The 26,947-nt window shown below is 49.2% G+C and overlaps 1 protein-coding gene across 2 annotated transcripts in view; it reads right to left on the minus strand.

Annotated features, from left to right (window-relative positions):
- Positions 1-26,947, minus strand: part of DNAH9 (dynein axonemal heavy chain 9) — a 186,428-nt gene that overhangs the window by 81,593 nt on the left and 77,888 nt on the right. For both annotated transcript variants that reach the window (XM_040434702.1, XM_040434703.1), the window contains exons 30-36: positions 25,880-26,167; positions 25,455-25,665; positions 24,201-24,328; positions 23,207-23,315; positions 21,549-21,696; positions 14,827-15,001; positions 1,086-1,259 (exon numbers count right to left, since the gene is read on the minus strand). In XM_040434702.1, coding sequence (XP_040290636.1) covers positions 1,086-1,259; positions 14,827-15,001; positions 21,549-21,696; positions 23,207-23,315; positions 24,201-24,328; positions 25,455-25,665; positions 25,880-26,167 — 1,233 coding nt within the window. The remainder of the gene's footprint in view (positions 1-1,085; positions 1,260-14,826; positions 15,002-21,548; positions 21,697-23,206; positions 23,316-24,200; positions 24,329-25,454; positions 25,666-25,879; positions 26,168-26,947) is intronic.

Here is a 26,947-nt window from a genome sequence, read left to right on the forward strand (position 1 = left end):
GGAGTGACGTCACCACAGGTCCTGTTGCTGCACAGAGATCAGATGAAGACAGAAGGAGATGCCGGCTGCGCGATCAAGTGGACTAAGGTGAGTTAAATTTTTTTTTCTTTTTTTTTTAACCCCTCCAGCGCTGTTTTACTATGCATTCTGTATTCAGAATGCTATTATTTTCCCTTATAACCATGTTATAAGGGAAATAATACAATCTACAGAACACCGATCCAAAGCCTGAACTTCTGTGAAGAAGTCCAGGTTTGGGTACCAAACATGCGCGATTTTTCTCACGCGAACGCAAAACGCTTTACAATGTTTTGCACTCGTGCGGAAAAATCGCGGGTGTTCCCGTAACGCACCCGCACATTTTCTCGCAACACCCGTCTGAAAGAGGCCTAAGGCCTCTTTCACACTGGCGTGTGCGCCCCGATGCCGTATTGCGGACCGCATTCATTTGAATGGGTCCGTAAATCCTGAGATGCGGAACGAAACCACGGAACGGAACCCTACGGAAGCACTACGGAGTGCTTCCGTGGGGTTTCGTCCCGTACTTCCGTTTAGTAAAAAGATAGAACATATCCTATCTTTTTGAGTAACGGCCGGATCGCGGACCCATTCAAGTGAATGGGTCTACGATCCGCTGCGGCTACCCCACGGACTGTGCTCGTGCAGAATGCGGGCCGCAGCACGACCACGGAGCGCACACGCCAGTGTGAAAGAGGCCTAAGGCTTCCACACCGTAGGTCATGTACATTGTATTCTATGAGCATTTGAAATTCTCAATGCACACAATGTGGATTTTTTCGGTGGGTATTTTAAAATCCGCAGCATGTCAATTTATTTTATTTTTCCTAACTGGATTTTCGCCATTCACTTAGTAAAATACACATGCGGAAAATATGCACCATATCCGCACCAATTGATGCGGATTGACCGCACGGATTTGCCTGCGAACCCCTGCGGATTTCAGTGCGGATTCTCCACACATGAATCCTGGACATGTGCATGTATTCTAACGGTTCCCATCAGCAAGTATGTGATTAAGCTTTGGATGTGAATGCAGAAAAAAAAAAACTGTATAGGGAACAGACCTGTAAGGGCATGTCTGGATCAAACTCAAACTTGGGGATAAGTTTCGACCACGGCTCAAACTTCTTGGTCTCCGGGTCGATGTAGTAGTCGAAGATGGTGCCCTGCGAAGGGAACTTGATGGTCTTGAATTCTGTGAGCCACCATTTACTGAACTCCACTCTGTAGTCAATCAGCTGGAGGAGAAGAAGGGAGATTGCGTGAATCACACTGTAATCATGAATCGTACCCCCAGTCATTAGGGGGCTAGAGACTAAACCAGGGATCAGCAACCTCTGGAACTCCAGCTCTTCAGAAACTAACAACCCTAACTCCCAGAATGCTTCATTCACTTCTATGGGAGCTAGAAGAGCAGCCGAGCATGTCTACATTCTGGGAGTTGTAGTTTGACAGCAGCTGGAGTGCCGAAGGTTGCTGATGCCTGGTCTAAACTATTATAAGATGAGCATACAGGGGTGGAATGGCCATAGACCCTACAGGGAAATTTCCTGGTGGGCCGATGTCCAGGGGAGCCACATGACCCCCTTTTCACTGCTGCCTGCCGGGTACATAACAATCTTGTGCTCTCAGCATTAAATACCTGTACCATTGGTGATACAGTATTTGGTTCTGCAGGGGCGGTGTCTTGTGCTACATTATGGTATTGCTGCCCCACCTTGTGACCCCGCCTACTTGTGTTGCCCCGCCTTCTGTCAATTTGAACCCTGCTACAACACCACTTTTAGTTTTTTTCCAGGGCCACTTTAAGTTCCCAGTCCACCCCTCTGTGCAAGTACTTGGGGGGCCTGGAGGTTTTATCATCCTTCACTCACTGCTGCTGTGTGTTCCTCTCATACCCATATGTCCAATGCTGTCAATCACAGTGCAGCCCCGCCCACTCACAGCTGCTCAGATTGTACACAGTGGGGACCATGCAGTTGCAGCATTTTTCTACTTCATATATAAACCTGACCCTATTTTATTTCCAGTAAGGTCAAGGTGGGAGACATAACCCAGTCCTGTCTCTGAGACCAGTGTTACCCAATAGGTCAGCTCTGATAGGACATTGCCCAAATCTGAAGAGAGTCTTCCCTGGTGAGAGTTTCCCTTTAAGAAGCTTCAGGTAAGTACAACCCTTGGACCCCAAACAAGAGGACTAGGGGGGCCTGGTGGGATTTTCTTCAGCAGGAGTCGCTGCTTCTCCTCCATGATCCTGAGGATTAGTCGCCTGTCATCCAGTGAGACGAGGCTGAACGCAATTTTATTTGCAGAAGTCAGTTTTTTAACCCTTTTTTTCTTCCTCTTTTACAGCAAAGGCCTTGACGTTCAGAAGCTTCTTAACATCGATCGAATACTTTGGTGAGAGATTAAAACGGAAAGCGCAGAATGAGTGACCTGAGGCCGAGGCTGCTTTTTTTCTTTTAATGTGTAATCCAAACCGAAAGAGGGAAAATAAGGGGAGGGGGGGGCTATAATTTTTTGCTCAGAACGCACGGGCCATTAGATTCAACACTTTCAGTGCCCTGGGCACAATTGTCCAGTATCGGGATGTAGTCAATCATATCCCTTGCCCTGTTTATCCTGATTCATAAATAGAATGCCAGAACTTTGGTGAAGACTGACACTAACACAGGCAGGATGGCAGAAGATTGCAAGCATGCATAATGCAAATTTTTGGCAATAAAACAGGGTGCCCTCAGGTTCTGCCCCTTTACTAGCGCCTTTGTGTTGCGATCAGCCCCTTTAATGGTTTAGCTCCAGTTACTGTCTTGTCGGCTGGAAATGACGTCTAGTTCTCACATCTGCCTCCTCTGTAATCCCGTTATCTGTATCGCCTCGGCCTCTGGATTAACGTTGTGTTCAACAGTGGAGGAAAATGCGTCGCTGAGTGAAAATACTAAACGCCCGTTCCAGTAATCCCATTATTCTTCTATATTGTGAGCAGCCAATGATCTCGAGTCCAGACCGACGCTCGGCGCTTAGAATCAAAATTGGATTTAGAGTCGTAAAACATTCGTCGCAGCCGAACACGATGGAATTAACGGCAAAATACAAGAGGCAACGGCAGCTGCTGACACAAGAGATTTATACTAATGTAAGGGAGTCTCCAGCATCAGACAGTCAGGAGAGAGCAACGATACAGACACCTACATACTGAGGATTACATCCAGTATACAGGAGAAGTGGTACTGTGCAGTGTCCATATATACAGAATAAGAGCAGATACTGAGGATTACACCCAGTATAAAGGAGAAGTGGTACTGTGCAGTGTCCATACAGGGCCAGCCCGACACAGAGGCTGGGGAGGCTCCAGCCTCAAGGCGCAGGCCAGCTCCCCAGCCTCTGGGCGGCAGGCAGGCCACTGACCAAGTCGCTGCTGCTGCCGCGCCTGCCGGGCTGCCGGCCGGCACTGGAGGACAGAGGAAGTAGTGAGCACTTGCCACTGACTTACGTGCTCCCTCCCCGCTCTGCCTCCTGGCTCGGCCTCTCCGCTGGTCTCTGCTCAGTCGCTTGCCTGACTGGCTGCGTACAGCGCGCACTTTGACCTGACGCGCTGTACGCAGTCAGGTCACATGTGCGCCCTCTCGAGACCAGGAGCAGCGCGGGCAGCAGCACAGCACTGTGTCACGACCCAGCCCAGGCCCCAGCAGGGATAGAGCGTGAGAGTCTGCCCTGAAGTGAGTAAGATAGTTCTTAAATAAAGATAATATTCTTTTCCATCTGATCTGAGGTCTGATGGGGTTCTGGATAAGGTAAAATTACAAGGAACCCAGGAAGGATTACACCCAGTATACAGGACAGGAGAAGTGGTTGGAGGAGCTACTGTTCCTTTCCTGTTCCTGTTTCCTGTTGTGTGTCTGTGTGAGGTCCGGGAGGCTTACCAGGGCTTTGTTTGCCGGGGGAATTGTTACCCTTTCCCCAGGGGGTGGCGGTTTCTCCCGGTATGGATCCCCGGGCGTCCGGCTGCCGGCATTCATCACCACATGTCGGCAGCCGCGGCGGAGATGCGCGAGTGGAGAGGAGGGCCTCCAGGACTGGAGACCTGGGCTTAAAATACCTCGGCGCTACTGGAGGTGGACGACGATGTGCCTATGAAGACACCGCAGAAAGCGGCCGCAAGCAATGGAGGGCAGCCCCGCAAGTGCCGCGGGCAGGAGGGGCCCTGCTACTAGGAGCGGCCGCGATCCCTGCAGTAAGCCCAATGGAGTACCGTGTGGGGTCCGGAGGGGTCCCAGGAGAGCAACCAGCCTGGGATCCTCTATGGATTCCTTTCTGGACAATTTGAATCGGCACTCGGGAAAGCAGGATGCTATGGAAAGGCCCACTGCTACACAAGCAGCGGGTGAGAAAATGAAAAGTGCAGTGGCTGGACAAGCTCCCGGACGGACCGTGGGACGGGATACAGGGAAGGCCGCGGAGAAGGTGACGAGGCCAGAGGCTGAGGTAGGTGATTCAGCATGTGGTATGTCTGTGTCGGTACCTCGGCCCGGCGACAAAGTTACTATAAAGAAGCCTGTCGTCGGGGGTACTTCCTGCCCAGAGGCTAAGAGACTGCTTAATTGGGGTATTTTGGGCCCTAAAGAGTCTTCAGAAACCTTTTCCTCCCGAATAGCATATTTTCTCAACATGCATGAGGAGGTCAACAGGGAATTAAAAAGACTTAATATGGAGTATAAAAATGTAAAAATGCAAGAGAAAATGGCACCTAAGACAAAGAAGGCAATCCTCTCCTCCAGACTGGTGAAGTTGGAGGAGGTAATCGCGGTTTTGGAGGAGAAGAGGGTAGCCATTGAGGAAAATGGCAGCCTATTTTTGGAAAAATTCAGGAATGACTGCAGATTTGAGTGTATGTCTGGACTATCCGGTACGCCTGGCCCCAGTCTGTCAGGGCAGCAGGCTGGGAGCCAGGGGAAGGTGGTACCTGGAACACAGGATTCGGAGGCGGACTCTCTGCCTTGTGGCCAGGGGGACCCCTCAGACCTGATTGCGGCTGTCTCCGGGGATGAAAGCGGGTCTGGGGGAAGGCTTATGGTGGAAGTCAGGCAGCTGGAGTCCCCGGTGGGCAGACTGTATTTTGGGGGTGAGGAGGTCCCTGAGGATGAGTTGGTGAAAATCAGAAAGGAGAAAACAAACTGTGAAAGAAGAAGTGCTTAGATTTGTGCCTTTTGAATCCGCTGCTGTGCCCAGCCCGGTTCCTGTAGTGGAATCGGGTCAAACAGTGCGGGAGATTGATTCTAAGATGGTGACGGGAGGTGCCCTCCTTTCCTGTAGTGGTAGGGTGGTCACAAGAAGCGCAGGGGGTAAAACCCCAAACAGTGTGGTGGATAAGCAGGTGAGGTGGGCGGACAAGGATGTGATGATTGCGGACAAGGTTGAAGGTGGTGGTGCTGAGAAAGAGGAAAAGTAAACATTAGAAACTGATAAAACTGTCAAAATTGTGAAAAGACCATTAAAATCATTGGAAGGTGTAAAGACTTTGGAACCTAGGGAGAACACTATGGTCGAGCATCCCAGGACTGTGCAGATCATGGAGGCAGTCGGGGGTGCGGGAGATGGGGAGTCCCCTGCGGGTTTTGCGGGGGGCTCCTCGGGGCCCGCCCCCAGTGATACTGCGGTCTCTTTAGGGAACCCGACCAGTCCAGGGGGAGTGAAAGGTGATACAGTTGGAAAAATAAAGGTTGATGCAAATACAAATATGGATGCAAATGTGGTTGTAAATGGGATTGTGGGTAATGATGTGCAGTTGGCTGCGGGGGTGAATGAGAACGTAGACGAGGTTATAAATGAAGATACAAATAAGGCCTCTTTCACACTTGCGTTGTTGGGATCCGGCATGCACTTCCGTTGCCGGAGATGCCTGCCGGATCCGTAACAACGCAAGTATACTGAAAGCATTTGAAGACGGAACCGTCTTCCAAATGCTTTCAGTGTTACTATGGCACCCAGGACGCTATTAAAGTCCTGGTTGCCATAGTAGGAGCGGGGAGCGGTATACTTACAGTCCGTGCGGCTCCCCGGGCGCTCCAGAATGACGTCAGAGCGCCCCATGCGCATGGATGACGTGATCCATGTGATCACGTGATCCATGCGCTTGGGGCGCCCTGACGTCACTCTGGAGCGCCCGGGGAGCCGCACGGACGGTAAGTATGCTGCTCCCCTGCTCCCCGCTACACTTACCATGGCTGTCAGGACTTTAGCGTCCCGGCAGCCATGGTAACTATTCAGAAAAAGCTAAACGTCGGGTCCGGCAATGCGCCGAAACGACGTTTAGCTTAAGGCCGGATCCGGATCAATGCCTTTCAATGGGCATTGATCCCGGATCCGGCCTTGCGGCAAGTCTTCAGGATTTTTGGCCGGAGCAAAAAGCGCAGCATGCTGCGGTATTTTCTCCGGCCAAAAAACGTTCCGTACCGGAACTGAAGACATCCTGATGCATCCTGAACGGATTACTCTCCATTCAGAATGCATTAGGATAATCCTGATCAGTATTCTTCCGGCATAGAGTCCCGACGACGGAACTCTATGCCGGAAGACAATAACGCAAGTGTGAAAGAGCCCTAAACAGGTGAATGGGATTGTGGATGAGGAAGAAATTGAGATGGTGGATGAGGAAGCTTTGATTGAGGAGTATATTGTGGATATGGAAGTGGATGAAGAGGAGGAAGTTATGCGGAGGGAAGCAATAGGAAGGATGTGAGAGAGAGGATGGCAAAAACAAAGACGTATGCGGGTGTTTTTTCGGATGACTCTTTGCCCAAGGTTTCGGGCGGGGGTGACTTGCAACGGCGCCTCCTGGAGGCCCTAAAAAAAGGACCGGGGACTTCCATACAGGTAGAGGGAGGGTCGGTTGACCTGGCTTTTTGGACAGAAAGGCATGGTTTTAGGGCCTTCCGAGAACAAAGGAGGGGTGAGATCGTATGGACTCACCCCACACAGGGGAGGGACCGTAGGAATGTGGCCCGTCTCTATTGGAGGAGTAAGGAAGCAGCAGCTCCTTCTAGGAAGACTGTTGTGGAACTTCTCCTGGGGGCGGGGTTTGTAGCGAATGATATCTTTGCACTCATACATCCCTACTGCACAGCTATGTTCGACTTCAGCTTTGTTAGGCCGGAGGGTTTAGAGCTCTTCTGGTCTAAATATTAGCTGATTAAGAACACCCCGGAGTGGCGGGGTGTTGCCGTCGAGGCCATCACCCGCCAATCGACTGTGAAGACAGTGACCGTTTTGACCTGTAATGAATCACTGTTTAGTGTAGACATCATGACTTGGCTTAGTCGATATGGTAGGGTGGGGCAGTTCCCCGCCAAGGTGCTCGATGAGGAACTTTCAGCGTGGAGCTGTTTGATCGAGCAATTCTGTTGCTCATATTCCCTCCTCTGCCTTCATAGGAAGGGATAGGATTATGGTGTTCTATAGGGGCCAGCCAAAGGTCTGTCACAAGTGCGGCAGTCCCACCCACTTCAGCGCACAATGCGATGTTCGCATGTGTGCGAAGTGTGGGGACACTGGTCATCTTGCCGCATCTTGTAGGCAGATCCGGTGCAACCGCTGTGGGGACCTAGGTCACCCGTTTAGTCGCTGTCCGCTTGCCTTCGCCAACAGGGTTCAGGGCCGAGCTCAAGATCAGGCAGGCACTAGCCGCGAGGCTGGGTCTGTGGTTGGGGAGGAGCCTGCTGCCGGGACTGAATCAGTTGGTGAGGGGACGAGCGCTGGAACTACTAGCGCTGGAAGAAGCAGGCAGGATCCGAAGAAGCAAAGGCCATCCAAGATCAGGCGGCTAGAACAACGCTGCAAGGATAGGGAACAGGTGGTCTTTCGGCTGGTCTGGCTGAGCATCCCGGTTGTAATGACCCGGGGTACAGCGACGATGGGGAACCAAACCTGTGGAGGCTAACCCATCCGCCAACCCTGTCTCCTCGTACGGCGAAAGCTTGGACAAGGGTGGCAGGGCGTGGTTGGAGGGTAGGAGGAACAAGCGGAGTAAACAGAAGAAGAAGAAAGGAGAGGGTCGTAAGCCCTCTCTGGAGTGGGACCCATCTGTCCCACTCATCCTTGACCAGAGGCCTAAGGAAGGATCAGCTGGGTCCCCTCTGGTGGAAGTCTCTAATCGGTACCAGGCCCTTGGCGAGGATCCCCCAACTGCTTCAGCTGGCCGCAGGCTGCCGGGCCCTGTCCTTCAGGGGGTAAATTACCTTCTGGAGGGGGGGCCAAGCCTGGAACCTTGGGCAAAAAGGATGGTGTGGATGTCTCTGTATGTTTGAAAAGACAGAAGGAGTGTGATGGTTCAGATGAAAATGCTGATGGTGGTGGGGTGGGGAAAAAGAAGGCTATCTAACTCGATCATCAATGATGGCGGAACTCACCCCGTTGACACTGGCAAGCATTAACGTTGCCAGTATTAAGTCAGACACAGCTCATTTCCTGGCCTTTGATTTTTTTCAGCCGTATTGAAGCTGATATTTTGTTTTTGCAAGAGACCTGGTTAACAAGTACGACTCTGCTGGCAAAAGCCAAGCGAGAATGGCGGCTAGGTCTGTCTTTCTGGTCTCTTGCGGCCGAGCCACGTAGCGGGGAGGCGGTACTTTTTAAGACCGCCGAAAGAGTGGAATGCAGGAGGATAATCGAGTTAGAAATGGGAAGGTGCCTGATTTTAGATGTCCTTATGGGGAGACAAGAATTTAGATTAATAAACATCTATGGCCCACAGAGTAAGTGGGACCGCAAGTGTCTCCTCAGGAGGATTAAGCCTTTTCTTTTTAACAGCCGGCAAGTGATCTTTGGAGGGGACTTCAACAATGTGATGAGGGCCTGTGATAGGGGAGGCTCCAAAGGTGGGCTGGATGCTGATAGCATTGTGTTGTCTAGGATAGCTGAGGATACTAGTCTGGTGGACGCCCATTTACGGCATAAGCCAGACCACGCGGATTTCACCTTTCTTCAGGGAAATCGTAGGTCTAGAATAGATAGGTTTTATTTAAAGGAGGAGGCTGTTTTCTCGGCTTTAGAAGCCGTGGAAGTGGAATTCTCCGACCACTGTTTGATTATTTTCTCTTTGAATGTTGCAGAGACTCCCTGTATGGGCAGAGGTATGTGGAAGCTGAATTTGTCTCTCCTGGAAGAAGTGACAATAAGACAGTCCTTTGAGGATTTCCTTCAGAGCCAGGAACCTTTGGTGGACCTCTGCAACAGTAAGTTGGAGTGGTGGGAGATATGATAAAAAAAGGACGGCGAGGTTTTTCCGTGAGCTTTCTAACCTCAGGAGCTGGGACAGATACTGTCTGTACCAGGAATTGAGGAAGAAACTTGAAAGACTGGTTTAGACCGTGAGGCTATCTCTCGTGTGAAATCCTTGCTCAAGAGGTGTCAGTACGATAGATACGCCTCTTTGGTTGCTGAAAGGGATTTCGGGAAGTACAGCTCACCCGACCCCTTTGGAAACTGTAAGATGGCAGTAAAAAGTACATTCGTGGTAGGCCTGCTCGACAGTACGGGTTCCCTGAATAGGTCCAAATCAGGGATCCTGGAGGTCGTCAGGTCTTTCTACTCTCACCTCTTGGGTTGGAAAGAGCTGGATCGAGACAGTTTTTCAGCTTTCTTGGCTGAAACTATTCCCAAGGCAGGAATAGACCCCTTTCTTGATTTTTGGCAGAACCTATCAGGCAAGAGGAAGTGGGACTGGCCATTGATGGGCTTAGGCCCAATAAATCGCCAGGTCCGGATGGCTTAACATCCGAGTGGTACAAGGCTTTCAAGGAACAATTAGTTCCTCTCTTGACTGAGGTGTTTCACGAGTGTCTTTCCTCGGGCACTCTGCCAAAGTCAATGGGTAAGTCAGCCCTGATTATTCTGTCAAAGGGTAAAGATCCATCCCGCATTGAGAACTGGAGACCCATATCGCTTCTCAATGTGGACAGGAAGATTCTGGCAAAAATACTTTTCTGCAGATTGGTGAAGTTTGCACTGAGACTTCTTTCTGAGGCTCAGCACTGCTCTGTTCCCGGATTGCTTTTAGCGCCGTTCTCAGTATCCGAGAAGCCGTGGAGCTGGGCAGGGCCGGCCTTTGGAAAGGGTTTCTGTTATCTTTGGACCAGGCGAAGGCTTTTGACCGGGTGAACCATGAGTACCTGTGGTCTGTTCTCTTGTGGTATGGTCTACCCGGGAGGTTTGTAGACTGGTTAAAAACGTTGTACAAAGGGGCGGAGAGTTTCCAGTTGATTAATGGTTGGTCAGATCGACCTTTTGAGGTCGCTTCTGGTGTCCACCAGGGATGTCCTTTTAGCCCTTTGCTGTATGTGTTTGCGATTGATCCCTTCATTAGAAGGGTAGATCGTGGACCATTGGCGGGGGTGGGGATGGAACTGGCAGTGCGGGGGCCATCTCTGAAGGTGGTGGCGTACGCCGATGTCTCCATTCTTGCTTCTTCAGAAGAGGACATGAGCTGGGTGATGTCGGAGGTGGACCGTTATTTAGAGGTTTCTGGGTCTCAGATCAACCGGGACAAATGTGAGACTCTCTGGCTGGGGGAAGGGGATCCTGTCTTCGATCTCCAGGGCACTCTTCCAGAACCCCAGAAGTCTGTAAAGATCTTAGGCATCAATTTTGGCCAGGATGGAGATTATCATCAACAAAATTGGGAGAGTAGACTAAAAGATGTCGCCCAAAATGTGGACCGTTGGAAGGGATGGTCTTTATCCCTCAGGGAAAGGGTTCACCTGTGCAAAGCCTACCTGATTCCCGTGCTTCTGTATCTAAGCAGTGTTTGTGTTTTGCCAGGGTCTCTCTGGGCTACGGTCTACAGCCTCTTTTTCCAGATGTTGTGGGGAAACAGGCTAAACCTAATCAAGAGAGAGGTTACTTACCGCACAAGGAGACTAGGCGGGTTGGATATGGTCAACCCGGTGGTATTATTAACAAATACCTTTTTGAAAATTAATATTGCAAACCTCTGGAAAGAGAGGGCTCCTTTGTGGGTAATTTCCTGTAGAGAATGGTTTCGGCCCTTCTTCCAGGAATGGGAGACAGGAGGGCGAGTGAAAGACCTACGTGCGTGACATGGATATCTTCCGGCTTATGTTGCCCCGGTTCTGAGAATCCTGAGACGGTGGGGTCTGGAGAAGGGAGAGGTGGAGACCATGTCGAGGTTTTCCCTTGACAGGAAGGTTCTATCTTACCTTTTTCAGGCCCCACTGGCCTTGAGGGACTGCCCAAGTCAGGTTCTGGAGGGTGGGCTGTCTTTGTTGAATTCAGAAAAAATCCCTAAGAAAGTTTGGAATGTGACTTGGCGCTGCTTCCACGGTAAGCTATATGTAAGGGACAATGTGAAGTGTAGAAACTCTGAGGAAAGGGGATGTCCCCAGGAGGAGTGTGGTAACCTGCTGGAAACCATGGACCACTTTTTTCATTGTCTCTTTAATATAGAGGTATACAAAAAGGGTGGGGGCTTCCATCGGTTGGCCTAGGCTGGCCGCCCTGTCCTATGCGGAGTGGGCCTATGGGGCTTTCATAGACCTTGGTGGGAGGGACCGTCGCACTTTATTCGTAGTTAGTGCAGTGGTTAGGCACCACATCTGGTGTGCACGGTGTCTAGTGTCAACAAAGAGTCACAAAATCCTCCCGGTGGAGACGGTATATAGGAACATCATGGGTGACCTGGTGAAGGTACGCTCTCTTGAGTATGAAAGGTGGGGGGACCCCAAGGCCTCTAGTCTGTGGAGGGGCTTCGGTTTTGGGGTTCCTTAGCTGAGTACTACTCTTTTCCTGGGGGTGGGCTGATATAGCGCACTCATAGGTTTTTGTTTTGTTTTGTAGTAATGCAAGTATGGAAAGGCTTACGGGTACCGAACCATAGCTGGTTTAGGTGTAATAGTGTTGGTTTATGGTATCTATATTGTATTTATAGTGTATTTATATTGTACTATATTGTATTATATAGGTATGTTTTGTATTATGTTAGTGTTATGATAATATCATATTATTATATTAGTATTGTTAAGTTTATAGTGGGGTTTAGTTAGGTTGGGAGGGGGGCTGGGAGGGAGTGTATATATTTTTCTTTTTTATTATATATATATATATATAAAAAAAAATTAGATATATATATATATATTTTAAAAAAAAAAATTTTTTTTTTGTTGCAAACTGACTGACCCCAGTCTGACTGGGGAAAGACTAGGACTTCTCAAAGCTCGGGGTTTATCCCCTTGGAAGTTTGGAGGTTATCAGTTTGCATATTTGCTGTGGACTGGTGGTGGGTTAGTTAGATTTAGATCTATAAGTTGTATATAATCTGTATATAGTTTGTATATACACTGCTCAAAAAAATAAAGGGAACACTTAAACAACACAATGTAACTCCAAGTCAATCACACTTCTGTGAAATCAAACGGTCCACTTAGGAAGCAACACTGAGTGACAATCAATTTCACATGCTGTTGTGCAAATGGGATAGACAACAGGTGGAAATTATAGGCAATTAGCAAGACACCCCCCAATAAAGGAGTGGTTCTGCAGGTGGTGACCACAGAACACTTCTCAGTTCCTATGCTTCCTGGCTGATGTTTTGGTCACTTTTGAATGCTGGCGGTGCTTTCACTCTAGTGGTAGCATGAGACGAAGTCTACAACCCACACAAGTGGCTCAGGTAGTGCAGCTTATCCAGGATGCCACATCAATGCGAGCTGTGGCAAGAAGGTTTGCTGTGTCTGTCAGCGTAGTGTCCAGAGCATGAAGGCGCTACCAGGAGACAGGCCAGTACATCAGGAGACGTGGAGGAGGCAGTAGGAGGGCAACAACCCAGCAGCAGGACCGCTACCTCCGCCTTTGTGCAAGGAGGAACAGGAGGAGCACTGCCAGAGCCCTGCAAAATGACCTCCAGCAGGCCACAAATGTGCATGTGTCTCCTCAAACGGTCACAAACAGACTCCATGAGGGTGATATGAGGGCCCGACGTCCACAGGTGGGGGTTGTGCTTACAGCCCAACACTGTGCAGGACGTTTGGCATTTGCCAGTGAACACCAAGATTGGCAAATTCGCCACTGGCGCCCTGTGCTCTTCACAGATGAAAGCAGGTTCACACTGAGCACATGTGACAGACGTGACAGAGTCTGGAGACGCCGTGGAGAACGTTCTGCTGCCTGCAACATCCTCCAGCATGACCGGTTTGGCATTGGGTCAGTAATGGTGTGGGGTGGCATTTCTTTGGAGGGCCGCACAGCCCTCCATGTGCTCACCAGAGGTAGCCTGACTGCCATTAGGTACCGAGATGAGATCCTCAGACCCCTTGTGAGACCATATGCTGGTGCGGTTGGCCCTGGGTTCCTCCTAATGCAAGACAATGCTAGACCTCATGTGGCTGGAGTGTGTCAGCAGTTCCTGCAAGACGAAGGCATTGATGCTATGGACTGGCCCGCCCGTTCCCCAGACCTGAATCCAATTGAGCACATCTGGGACATCATGTCTCGCTCTATCCACCAACGTCACGTTGCACCACAGACTGTCTAGGAGTTGGCAGATGCTTTAGTCCAGGTCTGGGAGGAGATCCCTCAGGAGACCGTCCGCCACCTCATCAGGAGCATGCACAGGCGTTGTAGGGAGGGCATACAGGCACGTGGAGGCCACACACACTACTGAGCCTCATTTTGACTTGTTTTAAGGACATTACATCAAAGTTGGATCAGCCTGTAGTGTGTTTTTCCACTTTAATTTTGAGTGTGACTCCAAATCCAGACCTCCATGGGTTGAAAAATTTGATTTCCATTATTTTTTTTTGTGTGATTTGGTTGTCAGCACATTCAACTATGTAAAGAACAAAGTATTTCAGAAGAATATTTAATTAATTCAGATCTAGGATGTGTTATTTTTGTGTTCCCTTTATTTTTTTGTGTATATAGTTTGTATATAGTTTATGTATATTGTGTATATATTTTATTTTATAGATTTTATGTATATACGTGTAAGATGCAAATATGTAAATATGTATAGTATGGGGTTACGAAAGTGTTTTAAGCGTGAATAGTATTGTAGGTTCTAGTGGGGTGGTGGACTGGTCGAGGTGGGTTTAGTAATGTGTTTAGTTTCTTTGTATAGATATCGTTATGGCCTTTTGTTATTTATTTATTTACAAATTAAGAGTCCATATATACAGAATAAGAGCAGATACTGAGGATTACACTCGGTATACAGGACAGGAGAAGTGGTACTGTGCAGTGTATATATATACAGAATAAGAGCAGATACTGGAGATTACACCCAGTATACAGGACAGGAGAAGTGGTACTGTGCAGTGTCTGCTGTTCTCAGTAGAATGGATGGCAGGTTATAGTACTGTGGTCTGGGACCTGCCAAGTCCCTAGGTTAGGCCCTGGCTGCTCTCACCAGTCTGGTTGTGAACCGTCTGATGACTTTAGGGCTCATGCACACGAACGTATTTTCTTTTCGTGTCCGTATGCAGAACCATGTCATCCATATTTTTTGCGGATCGCAAAATAGTAACATAGTATATAAGGCCGAAAAAAGACATTTGGCCATCGAGTTCGGCCATACGGTCATGGGCATAAGCCCTAATTGTTGTCGCCCCTTGTTACTCTGTACCACTTATTAGGGTTTATCGCTTGCTGATTTATTTCCTGAAACATAATGGGAACTTCTAGGAGCGCTCAGAGAATGGGGGAGGGGTGACATGACCGGGTACACAAATAATGACCATGACTGAAATGACACAATGCCGCAGCCAGCTTCTCGACAAAGGTCAGCACGATCCGTACCTGATCCTGGAACATGGCTCCTCCAAAGGCCCACACGGCGGCAAAGACAAAGTACAGCTCGTAGAGCTCCTTGGGGCAGTCAGAGGGGGTGTTCTCCTTGGTCAGGAGACATTCTAGCAGGTAACACAACATCTGGACCATGCTCTGCTCCGGAATCGGGATAATCTTCTTGAATCTAAAGAATGGCAAATGTAATAAATATTAAATAAATTATCTGAAAGTGCAAATCAAATCAGGAACCACCATTGGCCGTGGTAATCTACCTCCTGCACTTCCCTGGCTCAGGTCACCGGGCTGGGTGTGCACAGGCCGATGTGGTGTACGGCTACTTCCACACGGGATGGAAAAAATTCTCGGGCAAATTCTGCATGTTTGATGTGTGGATTTAGTCACGATTTTAACTGTATGTATTGGAAAGGGTGAAATCTGCTGTGAAAATCCACAGAAAGCTTGGACATGCTGCACATTTAAAACCAGCACATGGAATTATTTTTTTTTATCCACATGGCGGGGGCTGCGCTACGCAGATTTTTTTGCCCAGAAATCCGGAAAATCTGTAGCATTTCTGCTATGTATGGCTAAAGCCCAAATTCTGAGGCGGACTGGCGTACAATAAGGTAGAGTGCCAACCATGTACATGAGATTTTGCAAGCGGAGACCGACCTGTGGTGCATATTTTTACACCGGCAGTAATTTCTGCTGAAGATTTTCACCACTTTTAATTTAGAGGGAAACAATCTTCAGAAAAAAAATCTATATCTTATGTGCGCGGATTTTGCTGCAGATTTGTTGTGAGATCTGCCCCCCTGTGCTGGTACCTTTTATATTAGCTAGCGGTGACAACTGAGACGCTTGGAAAACTGCGTGACAACTCTAGTGTGAGCTGCAACATAAACCACACTGGTTGTCAAACTCCACACACATGAAGTGATGATTTCTGTCAAGTGTGGCCGGACTAGAGGGTGTAGCCTGGGGGGAGGCCAGCATGACGCAGGTGGGGCATCAGCCAACCCTGCCAGGCCGGGATTGGGGGGGTTTAAAAGGGAAGGGTGGAGTTAGGAGGGGGGGCCTTTAAATAGGGGTGGCGGGAGAAAGGTGGCAGCCATTTTAGGAAAAGATAGGGCAGACGGGGAGATTATAACAAGTGCGGCGCGCTCACCTTTTCCCACATGGTGGACATTGAGCCTTTACTGCGCCAGCTGCATGAGGCGGCGGCAGCTCAGGGTCCGGAATGGCTTTGCGGGCAGTTGCAGGGCTTACTGGTGGAGACAGAGGAAGCACAGGGTCCTCTGCAGCAGGAGCCACACCGGCCACAGCGCTCACGGCCGCCGGAGCGCCTTAGCCCGGATCATGTTCCTAGAGTCCGGCGTCGGGTCCGGAGACCCACAAGGGACTCTCCACGCCGGGCTGCTGAGCGCCAGCCTTCTGCTCGGCAGCCCCGACGTGGGAGGAATCCAAATACATGGTGGGACTCTGATAAGCAGCGCAGGGTAACCGGCACTCCCCCTGCTGGTCATCCCATTGGAACTGGCCCAGGTTCGGCGGAACCCCGGGAGTCTGCCCAGCCTTTGATCAGTAAGGTGGAGCGGGCTGTTCCCCCCTGTGGCGGGGGGGGGGGGGGGGGGGGGGGCAGGCTTGAGGTGCAGAGCAGGCAGCAGCTTGCTGGCCCACCCCGCGTCGCCAGTGCCATCATCCGGGGGAGATCAGCAAGCGATAGCGGGCAGCAGGTCGGTGGCCCTTCCTATTCAGTTACTGGCGTCAGCACGTCTGTTCCAGGGCCCAGGGGGGCTGCATCATCTTCAAGCGGTGAAAGGTTGCGCCAGGATTTCGGACCATTGGATGGACGAGTTCTAGGAGCAGCGTCAGGACCGGAGTCAGGATCTGCGGCTGCTGGGAGCACAGCGCCCAGGCAGCCTGGTGAGTTCTCCTGGGGACCTTTCCTATCTACTGTTAGTGCTCTTGGGGGTGGAGGGGGTGAGGGACCTTCTGGGGAGTTACAGCGGGGGTTGGCGAATGTGTTGGGAGGTTTGGTGTCATTAGCAGCAGGACGGGGTCCCATTGGGGTGTCGCCACTCCCAGCGTGGGGCTTAGCGGGTCCAGGTTCAATCCGTCAGATGGAGTGGAGGCCTGGGCAGCTCATGCACAGTTGGGGTGTGTCGCTGGAGGGAGCACCGGGTCGGTCAGAACCGTTCAGTCCTTTCGGGAGAGGCGGGGGGATCCGGCCAGTCCTCGTTTACTACTGCGGCGGCCAAGGGACTTGTTCAATGAAGGAGGGTGTAAGATTGGGGCAAAGTGCAAGTTCAAGCACGAATGCTCTTCCTGTGGGGGTGGACATGGAGCTAATAGATGTTTCAGAGGGGTTAGGCAAAAAGGGGGGGACGCCGGTGCGTTTGGACGAGATGGTGCCATTTCTAAGTAGGTACCCAGATAGGGAAGCGGCGCGGTTGTTGCGGGAAGGTTTCAGTTGCGGTTTTCGTATGCCTTTTGTTCCGGGGGAGGCGGTCTTGTTAAAAAAGAATTTGCGTTGGGCGTACGAGCATAAGAAGGTAGTAACAGAGAAGCTGAATAAGGAGGTGCGGCTTGGTGGGATGGCGAGACCGTTTTTGGAGCCTCCGGTGTTGGGATTGCGTTTGTCACTATTGGGAGTGGTTACCAAGAAGGAGGCGAATAAAATTTCGACTCATTCATCATCTGTCATGCCCTGAGGGTTCGTCGGTCAATGATGGAATAGATCCTGAACTGTGTTCGGTGGCTTATACATCGTTTGACACGGCAATTGCTTGGGTGAGAATGTTTGGGAAAGGATCTCTGTTAGCAAAAACGGATATAGAGGCGGCTTTTCGAATACTACCTGTACACCCGGACAGCTTATATTTATTGGGGTGTTTTTGGGACAGGAGTTTTTTTCATGGACCGGTGCCTCCCGATGGGGTGATCGTTGTCATGTGCATATTTCAAAGCTTTCAGTTCTTTTTTGGAATGGGCGGTTGCAGACGCGGCGGGCTGGACTTCTATCATCCACTATTTAGATGATTTTCTTTGCATAGGTCCGCCAGGTTCGTCGGTTTGTTCTTTATTGTTGCATACGTTAGAAACGTTGTTTAAGCGTTTTGGCGTTCCGCTGGCACCTGAGAAAACTGTGGGCATGTTTTGGGTATCGTTAATGATACCTAAAAGATGGAATGCCGGCAGATAAACTGGATGACTTGAATACAGTGCAGCGGGTACTGCGGTTGAACAAGATTCAGTTACGCGACTTACAGTCACTTTTGGGCAAGTTAAATTTTGCGTGTCGAATAATACTGATGGGCAGAGTTTTTCCACGGTGGCTGTCAATGGCGACTTCCAAGGCGTCGGGCGCCTCATCCTTATATTCGGTTGGGAAGGGAGATGAGACGACATGAGCGTATGGGGTCCCTTTTTGGAATCTTATAACGGGCGGTCACCGATGCTGCAGGGGGAACTGGATTTGGAGTTTATTGCGGTGGACAATGGTGCGTGGAAAAATGGCCTGAGGAGTGGTTCTCATGGGGATGGGTGCGTAATCTGGCTCTATTAGAGCTTTTTCCGATACTCGTGGCGGTTTTTCTGTGGGGCGGGAGTTTTCGTAATTCTAAAGTCCGTTTCCATTGTGACAATATGGGAGTGGTTCAGGCGATTAATTCATTGTCGGCGTCGGCGCCTTAGGTCGTTAAGTTACTGCAACTTTTGGTCCTGGAGTGTTTGGAGTTGAATGCATGGGTGGTTTCAGTTCATGTTCCAGGGGTTAAAAATTGCATAGCTGACGTGCTTTCTCATTTCCAGTGGGAGCGATTTCGGATGCTGGCGCCAGAGGTGGAGGAGTTCCCCCTCTCCTGCCCGACCTTTTTTTAGGACCTGCTGGAGGAATGGTAGCAAGGTTGATACAGTCTTCATTGGCCCCGAATACGTGGGACGCATACGGTAGGGTGTAGGGTTATTGGGAACATTGGTGTTACACATTAGGTGTTCATGTGGATGGTGCGGGCGGTGACTTGGAGGCACCCATGTTACTGTTTTTAGGTCACTGCAAGGATGAAGGTTGGTCCATAGCGAAGCTGAACAGGTTGTTCGCAGGTGTGGCTTTCGGTTGTCGCTTACGATGCTTGCCGGATGTCACTAAGCGTTTTTTAGTGGCTCAGGCATTGAAGGGCTGGAGGCGTCAAAAGCATAGTGAGGATGATAGGTGCCCGGTTTCGTTTGCATTGTTGTTGGAATTAGGCATAGAGTCAGGTTCTGAATTGGTGTTATTTAAGCTGGCCTTATCTTTGGCCTTCTTTGAGGCTTTGCGTCTAGGGGAATTAGTCAGTGGGAGTGTTCGGAGACCAGGTGGTTTGTTCCAGGAGGATGTTGACCTCTATCAGGACAGGGTGGAGTTTAGGATCAGACGATCGAAGACGGATGTGACTGGAAAGGGGTGCAGGATTGTACTATACACAGTGCCAGGTTGTGCTATGTGTCCGGTACAATGTCTGGGGGATTATCGGGCCGTAAAGAACAGGTCGTTGGGGCCGCTTCTAATTCATGATGATGGGTCCTTTTTGTCCCGGTTTCAGTTCCTAGTGGTTTTCCGTCAGTGTTTGATGAGCCTGGGTTTAGAGGGGGCGAGTTATACTGATCACTCTTTCTGTATGGGGCGGCTACCGAGGCAGCAAGAGGAGGGGCAGGCGAGGAAGTAGTCAAACACATAGGTCAGTGGGAGTCAGTTCGTTTTAGGTCATACGTACGCCCGGCTCGCCTGTAAGGTTGAGAGTTGGGAAGCAGTCAGGTTTTGTTGTTGTATAATGGTACTATGTTTCTGATTTGGTATAGTTGTATAATTAGATAAATGTAGATACTTAGCAGTGCTATGTTTTGTTTGTTTTTTCTCTTGCAGGACGGCAACCGGCCTTAGTTTGGATCTTAGGCCATTCATATGTTTTTTGGGGAGCCTTGAGGGCGGCGGTACGGCAGGACGTGCGGCAGTTAGGTTTTGCAAGGGAGGCTGCAGTGATCCGCTGGCTAGGAAAGAGAGGTATGGTTTGGAATAGTGTGCTGTCAGAGATCCACAGGCTAGTGCGTTTGGATAGACCTCCGGATGTGCTAGTGTTACATGTTGGTGGTAATGACCTCGGGGCAAGACCTTTCAGGGAGCGAATAAGGGACATAAAATTTGATGTCTTACGGATTTGGTCATTATTCCCAAAAATAGTAACAGTTTGGTCAGATGTGGTTTATAGGCATGTGTGGCGCAGGGCTCGGTCAACGGATAGATTGAATAAGGCACGGATAAAGGTCAACCGGGCAGTGGTAAGATTTATGTTAAGGAATGGTGCCGTGGTTGTGCGCCATGCTGAGTTGGAACAAGGCTCTGGTGCGTTTTGGTGGAGTGATGGGGTGCATCTAAATGAGATCGGTATGGATCTGTGGAACTTGGGTTTGCAGGGGGGCATTGAAATAGCATTAGGAATTTGGAGGGACGCACATGCTTAAGGTCTCAAGCACGTGCTTTCTTGGCGGCGGGAGGTCCTTGGAGTTGGTGGAATAACAGGTTATGGAGGATGGGAGGGCTCCATGGTTGGGGCTGGACTCTCATGGTTGGTATTTGCGGGGGTTGGGGTTCTAGGTCCATCAGTGGTGCCTCTGAGCTGGCGCTCATCGGCTGGGGGCAAAGATGGAGTACCCCGCGATTTAAGGTTTTGAATATTAAACATTTTGGGGCTTCGAGGACCTCCCTCGTCATTACTAGGTTTTATATGTCATACATATGTTGGGGGGAGAATGTTGTCATATGCCGTTGCATATGGGTTGGTTATTATATATTTTTCAAGGAAAGTTTTAATTTATGTATTAATTAATGGCTGCTGTGGCCAATTCATTACAACCTGGTGTGTGTGTCGTTATTCGCGGGTATGGTGGGGGGTGGGGGTTGGGTTGAGAGTGAGCACGATAGTCCATACCAGCATCCTGTAGCCGCTATGTGAAGAAAGCAACACTAATTCATCTGGAACCTGTAAAATACTGCATAATTTAGGCATCACCTGCTGCCACCACAGTGAGGGACTGTGCGGGCGCAATGCCCTGTCCGTCACCTGAGTGAGGGAGAAAATAACAACGCGGAAGAGAATTATGCTGAATAATGGAGTGAAAGAAGATAAATGGCTGAATGTATTAAGTGTGATTTCTCCTAAAACAATAATTCACTGCTTTCTCTCCTGTAATACTCTGTGCTGCTGTGGATGATGCACCTACCATCAGCACAATCCTCTCCTGTAATACCCTGCAATACTCAGTGCTGCTGTGGATTATGCAACTCCCACTCCCATCTGAAAATTCCTCTCCTGAAATACTCTGAGCTGCTGTGGATAATGCGCCTACCATCAGTAGACTTTTAATACACAATTTAAAGGGTCTCTGTACATTGAAGTAACTTTTGATGCGTCATAGTGATATATCAAAGGCTTTGATTGGTGGGGTCCGAGTGCTGAGACCTCCACCGATTGCTAAAACGAAGAAAGAGGAGTACTCACAAGGCGCTGTGTCTTCTCGCTGCTGAAAAGAGGCCCAGCCCAGTAAAAATCTATGAGCCGCTCTCCAATCCGTGTTCAGCACAGACGAGAGAGTGCTGTGTGTGAGTGCTTCTAACTCCTCATTTTAGCGATCAGCACTCAGACCCCCACTGATCACTACACCTGTAATACAGTGTTCTCCCATAGTGACATTACCTGGTTCTGAGGGTGTCTAAGCACACAGGCAGATACTTGTCGAACAGTATGGTCAGGTTGGCTCTCTCAGACTGCACCCCCCGCTTGTCGATCCAGCTGGTGACTGGGGGGTTCCAGCCCAGGTCTGCGGGGTTAATGTACAGGATCCCTGTGGAGGAAACGTCATGCTGCATAAAACAGGAAGGTATTTACGATAAGGTGTGAACTATTACCTGGAGGCTACTAATAGATCAATGGGCCTCACTTCTTATTAAATCTAAGGTTACATCTTATTTTAGAGAAGACAAGGGGGAGGGGGGGGCCTGACCTCGGGAAATAGGGTCTACAAGCTGGATAATCCCTTATGGAAGCCGGTTAAATCACAGCCTCATATTTACCTATTGCAATTTTGGTTCCACTAGGGTTTCGGGTACATGCTGAATAGCGGTTTGGATTCCGTTACCACGGACCATAACACAATTCCATAACGGAATGCCTTTAGAGGACTCCTGCATAACGGAAACCGGACGGATCCGTTATGCAGGCCATAGACTTCTATTATGACGGAATGCAAAACTGAATACCTCTAAAGGCATTCCGTTATACATTCCGCCATGGAATTGCGTTATGGTCCGTGGTAATGGAATCCATAACGCAATTCAGCATATACGAAGTTCGCATCCCTAGGTGCCACAATCACAAGCAATGTGCAAACAAGCATGCCAATCCAAGCCCTGCTAGGCCCTATACTGGGAACACATTAGTATGAACCCTAAAATCGGGGGAAGCAAGCTCATACGAAATGTCGAGAACAACCCTGATAAGTGACTTTTAGGTTGTGTTCACACTGGGCCTCAGGGTTTTTTTTTTTTTTTACAGCATCTATGCAGAACATGGTGCATCTGTTAGGATCTATTTCTTTATAATTGCTCTAAAAAAAACAAGAATCCTCTAGAAATAAGAAATCCACAAGTGTGAACAGACCCTTTTATGTGAGCGCCCAGATTTATTCCATAAGCTTATACAGCATGTCGCTGACGTGCACTCTGAACGCCAGCACCGAGGACTCACTGAAGGAGACAGAGCCACTCAATGATCCCCTTGACACAAACTTACATAGATGGCCTCACGCCTCATGTAGAACTGCAGTATGGACAATGGATCATCCCGATATCTGCTGCAGGTAACGTCTGGTGTCAGATTTATCGGTGCCTCTGATTATTACGACCAGCAGATTCTGCTGTGGGCTACTCTACTTCCAGCGACACGTAACAGACATAGAAACATTTTGCTTTGTCATCAGCACATCGGCCCATGTAAAGAGGATGCAAACTGAACGACCATTCATCCTCCATTCACTTTACATGGAGCTGTGTAGAAACGGGCACTGTTCGACTTGCATATTGTCTGTTGGTGCTTGTTTGGGGCTGCAATTGCCCCATGTAAAATGGCTAGCCGTGGCAAATTTACTAACATTTACGCCTGGAAACGTGGGTGAAACACCAGTGTTTTTATCTCCAGACGCACGGACTACCTTAGATTTGCCCAATTTATGACAAGGTGCGTTTTATGACAGCGCAGGGGGAAATCTAAGACCAGTGTAAAAAGCCAGTCTTAGTACTTTACGCCCTTTGTACCTGTAGTCACTGAGATGTATTCAGGGGTGAACGAGACATTACCTGCTCTGGAGACTGTGGCCGGGGTGGCGGTCCTCAGGTGACTAATCTCAAACACCAGCCTCATGGTGGGATTCAGGGGGATTCGCTCGTTACTGGCCAGAGTTAAAACCTGTGTGGTGAATATAACAGGACAGCATCCAGTCAAGAGAGTCAATCAAGAGCTGCTGACTGAGAGTTATTTATGGTGTACTTTTTATTAAGGGGCTATTCCCAGTCCACAAATGTTATGGTGTACTGCCAATCCTGAGTATGAAGAGGATTCAGGACATTGGGACCCTCAAGATTAGAAAGTGATGGCATATCCAAGCTTTGGCTGCCTATGCAACTCTTTAGGGGGTTTTATATTCATGGACTATCCTCAGGACCATCAGCTGTCTGAAGAGGCTGCAGCGCTCCTCGCAGCTAACCTCGCACAAAGCCGTATACCGTATAATGGATGTGCTTGATATTGCAGCCCACATCCATTGACTTACATTAAATTGAACTGCGTCTAGACCATGTGACCAATGAACGTGAGACTGCTGCCTCTTCAAACAGGTGATCAGTGAGGTGCCGGTGATCAGTATTAGACTGCAAGCACATAACCGTATTTTTGATACGTATTTTTTGTGAATCCGATGCGGACCCATTCATTTATATGTGTGCTACCCACATGTGTATGTCTCTTCCATCGTGCTGAAAAAAATTTTAGAACATGTCCTATATACTTGCAGACAAGAATAGGCATTTTTAACATAAGACGGGACGTGAGGAACGGGAAAATGCGAGGCACACGCAGCGGGTATCCATGGATACGGTCATATGCAGGAGACCTAAAACTCACTAAAAACCCTTTTAATTGAATAAAGTACTACAGTACATACGTGATCTGTTATCCTGAGTTTTAGTTTTCATGGATTTCTCACATCAACCTTCCTGTTCATGTAATCAATGGATGCAATATGGTTGTTGGGGCTCGTTATTCGCTCATCCCCCGTCACCCCCTCTCACGTACCTTATTATCATCCATGACTGTATTCAAGGACTCAATCCACATTGGATCAATATCTCCATCAAGAACGATCCACTTGGGTCCATCATGTGTAATGTTGGCCAGTTCACGCATGACTGAGGAAAACAGCCCTACAACACATACAGAATAATAATTCCGGAATCTCTAAAGGAGGAGAAGCTCAGATTCTCCAATCCTATTTGCTGCTCACTGCACCACCAGTCAGAAGAAAATGGTGACTTGGGAGGGATTCTCATTGTAGTGAACATGTGGGGTCCCTGTGGTGTCACCTGTCATGTGGGGTCCCCAGGCCCGGTGCTATAATAAGGCAGACCAAGCGGTCGCCTTAGGGCACTGAGAAGGGGGAAGCGGAAAAATTGAACTTTTTTTTTTTCCATTAATCACTTGCATGCCGCCGGCCTCCTGCGGCTGTTCTCCTCTGTGTGGTGGTCCTCATATCTTCTCTCTGGGCTCCCGAGTCTTGACAAGTTGTTTGAGGACCTTTCCCACTCTGCCAATCAGTGGCCGCAGCTGTGTCTCGTGTCAGGGCAGTGATTTCCTGCTGAGCCAATTACTGGTCTGACACATGACACAGCTGCAGCCACTGATTGGCTGAGTGGGAAAGGTCCTCAAAGTCTTGTCGGGAGCACAGAGAGAAGATACCAGGACACAGAGGAGAAGGGAAGCTGCTGCAGACGGGACCAGGCCCAGGTGAGGAGCATAATTATTTTTTTACACAACATTAATAGAGGGGGGAAATGTGCCATGGAGAGGGGGGGGGGGGAGAAATGTGCCATGGAGGGAGGGGGAGAAATGCGACACAAAGGGGGTGATGTAAAAAGCAGGGGGTGATGTGACATGGAGGGGGAGAAATGTGACATGGAGGGGGAGAAATGTCACATTTCTCCCCCTCCATGTCACATCACCCCTCTATGTCACATTTCTCCCCCCTCCAGGTCACATTTCAACCCCCTCTATGTTATATCACACCCTCCTTTTTACATCACCCCCACCGAGTTGGGGGGGGGGGGGCGCCAAAATGTAGCTTCGCTTGTGTGTGCAAAAATCCTTGCACCCGCCCTGGGGGTCCCCATGTAAAATATCTACACTGTGTGTTATGGAGTCAAATAGACTATAAATTAGATTATGTGGCAGTAATAGGAGATGCAGGAGGATTCTGGGATACATTTTGTACAAATAATGGGGAGATAGATGCGTGGAAATAGTAAGAAGATGTAAACTGGGCTGGAAAGTTACCGTCTTTCCACTCGCGGGTGGACGGATTTATAATGCCGAACAGCTCGTCATTGGTGACAGCTTTGGGATTCAGGTCGGTCCACACTGGACGTCTCTTCATGATCTGGTAGGTCTTGTTTAGGGACTTCAGCACTTGAGATTTCCCGGTTCCTGCGTTGCCTACGATGAACACGGAATGGCGAACAGCGAGCAACTCTTCCAGCTGGACAATCTAAAGGCAACGAGTAGCGTTACATCCTGCCCTCTGTGATACCCTGAGGCACAGATAAGTTCTGCAACTGTGGTTCAATTCTTCACAATATCTATGCTTGCCATCAGCGAATGGGAAATCCATTCTGTTCCAGTCCCGCTCTGTTCCAAACATGGGTTTGCTACCATGTATCAGTGTAATATCTAATCCTACAGCGAAACTACAAATCCTTTACCTTCAGTACAAAGTTGTCTTCTGCCTGCAATTTCAGGTCCAAAACCGCCTGCTTTACGAATGACTCGAACTCCATATCCCTCTTCCTGGGCACATCCAGCGCTGGGAAGAGATCTCCAATCAGGCCCATGAAGACGGGCATGTCGTCAGTGACAATCTTGGGAATGTTGAAGTCGCGCAGGGCTCTCATGAGGACCTGGTCTTCCGGGCGGTCGGGGTCTCCTCTCTTCAGGGAGCCCGCTACCACCAACACAGATTTGATAGCTCTCAGACCCCAGTCGTAGTGGTCCTATGGAGGGAATGCACATACAGAAATATATCAGGAGGACGTCACAGACACAAAGGGGTCCCATAGCTTTCTGCTTCTTCGTCTGGCACCTGTGTAACATGCACCAAATTTATTAGGAGGTGCACGCCCCTTTAATAATTCTGGGGATCTTAGGAGGCCTCTGCTCCAGAAATAGAAATGTACACCAGATAGGAGCTGGTATACATCTCTGGTGTAACATACTCCATTTTCCTGGAGTAAGTAATGATAAATCTGTCGGGCCATGTTGGCGTTGCCCCTCCACTGCACCTGCCCATTGCTGAGTGCAAAGTAAAACTGCAAAAAAATCTAAAAATTTTGTGCACTAAAATATGCCACTTTTTGGCACAGATTTTCTGCTGATAAATTTGTCCTTTTGCATTTCAATTGCTCACTCTTTTTAAGATCTCTGCTTGCAGTCAGGAATTTTCCAAGGGTGAAAACCTGTCCTGTCTTATTACTTCTCACGGTTTGCTACAATTGCATCCGGCCTAATCAATCCTGAGTTGCATCACGTCTCCAGGATTTAGCAATTGCTGAGATTGGCTTCAATTGTAACAAACCATGAGCTGTGAGAAATACTACAGCAAGAGCAGTCTTTAGCCTTTAGATGCAGACAATGAATGCTTCTATTCACTAACAGCAAGCAGAGTTCTTGACAAAGGCAATGAATTGGAACACAAAGGACATTAGGAAGTTATGAGCGTAATGGAGGCTATCCGCAGTGAATGTGAGTCCATCTAGGAGCCTCCTCGTTACAGG

This window comes from Bufo bufo, chromosome 6, assembly GCF_905171765.1.
Source record: "Bufo bufo chromosome 6, aBufBuf1.1, whole genome shotgun sequence".
NCBI classification, from domain to species: domain Eukaryota; kingdom Metazoa; phylum Chordata; class Amphibia; order Anura; family Bufonidae; genus Bufo; species Bufo bufo.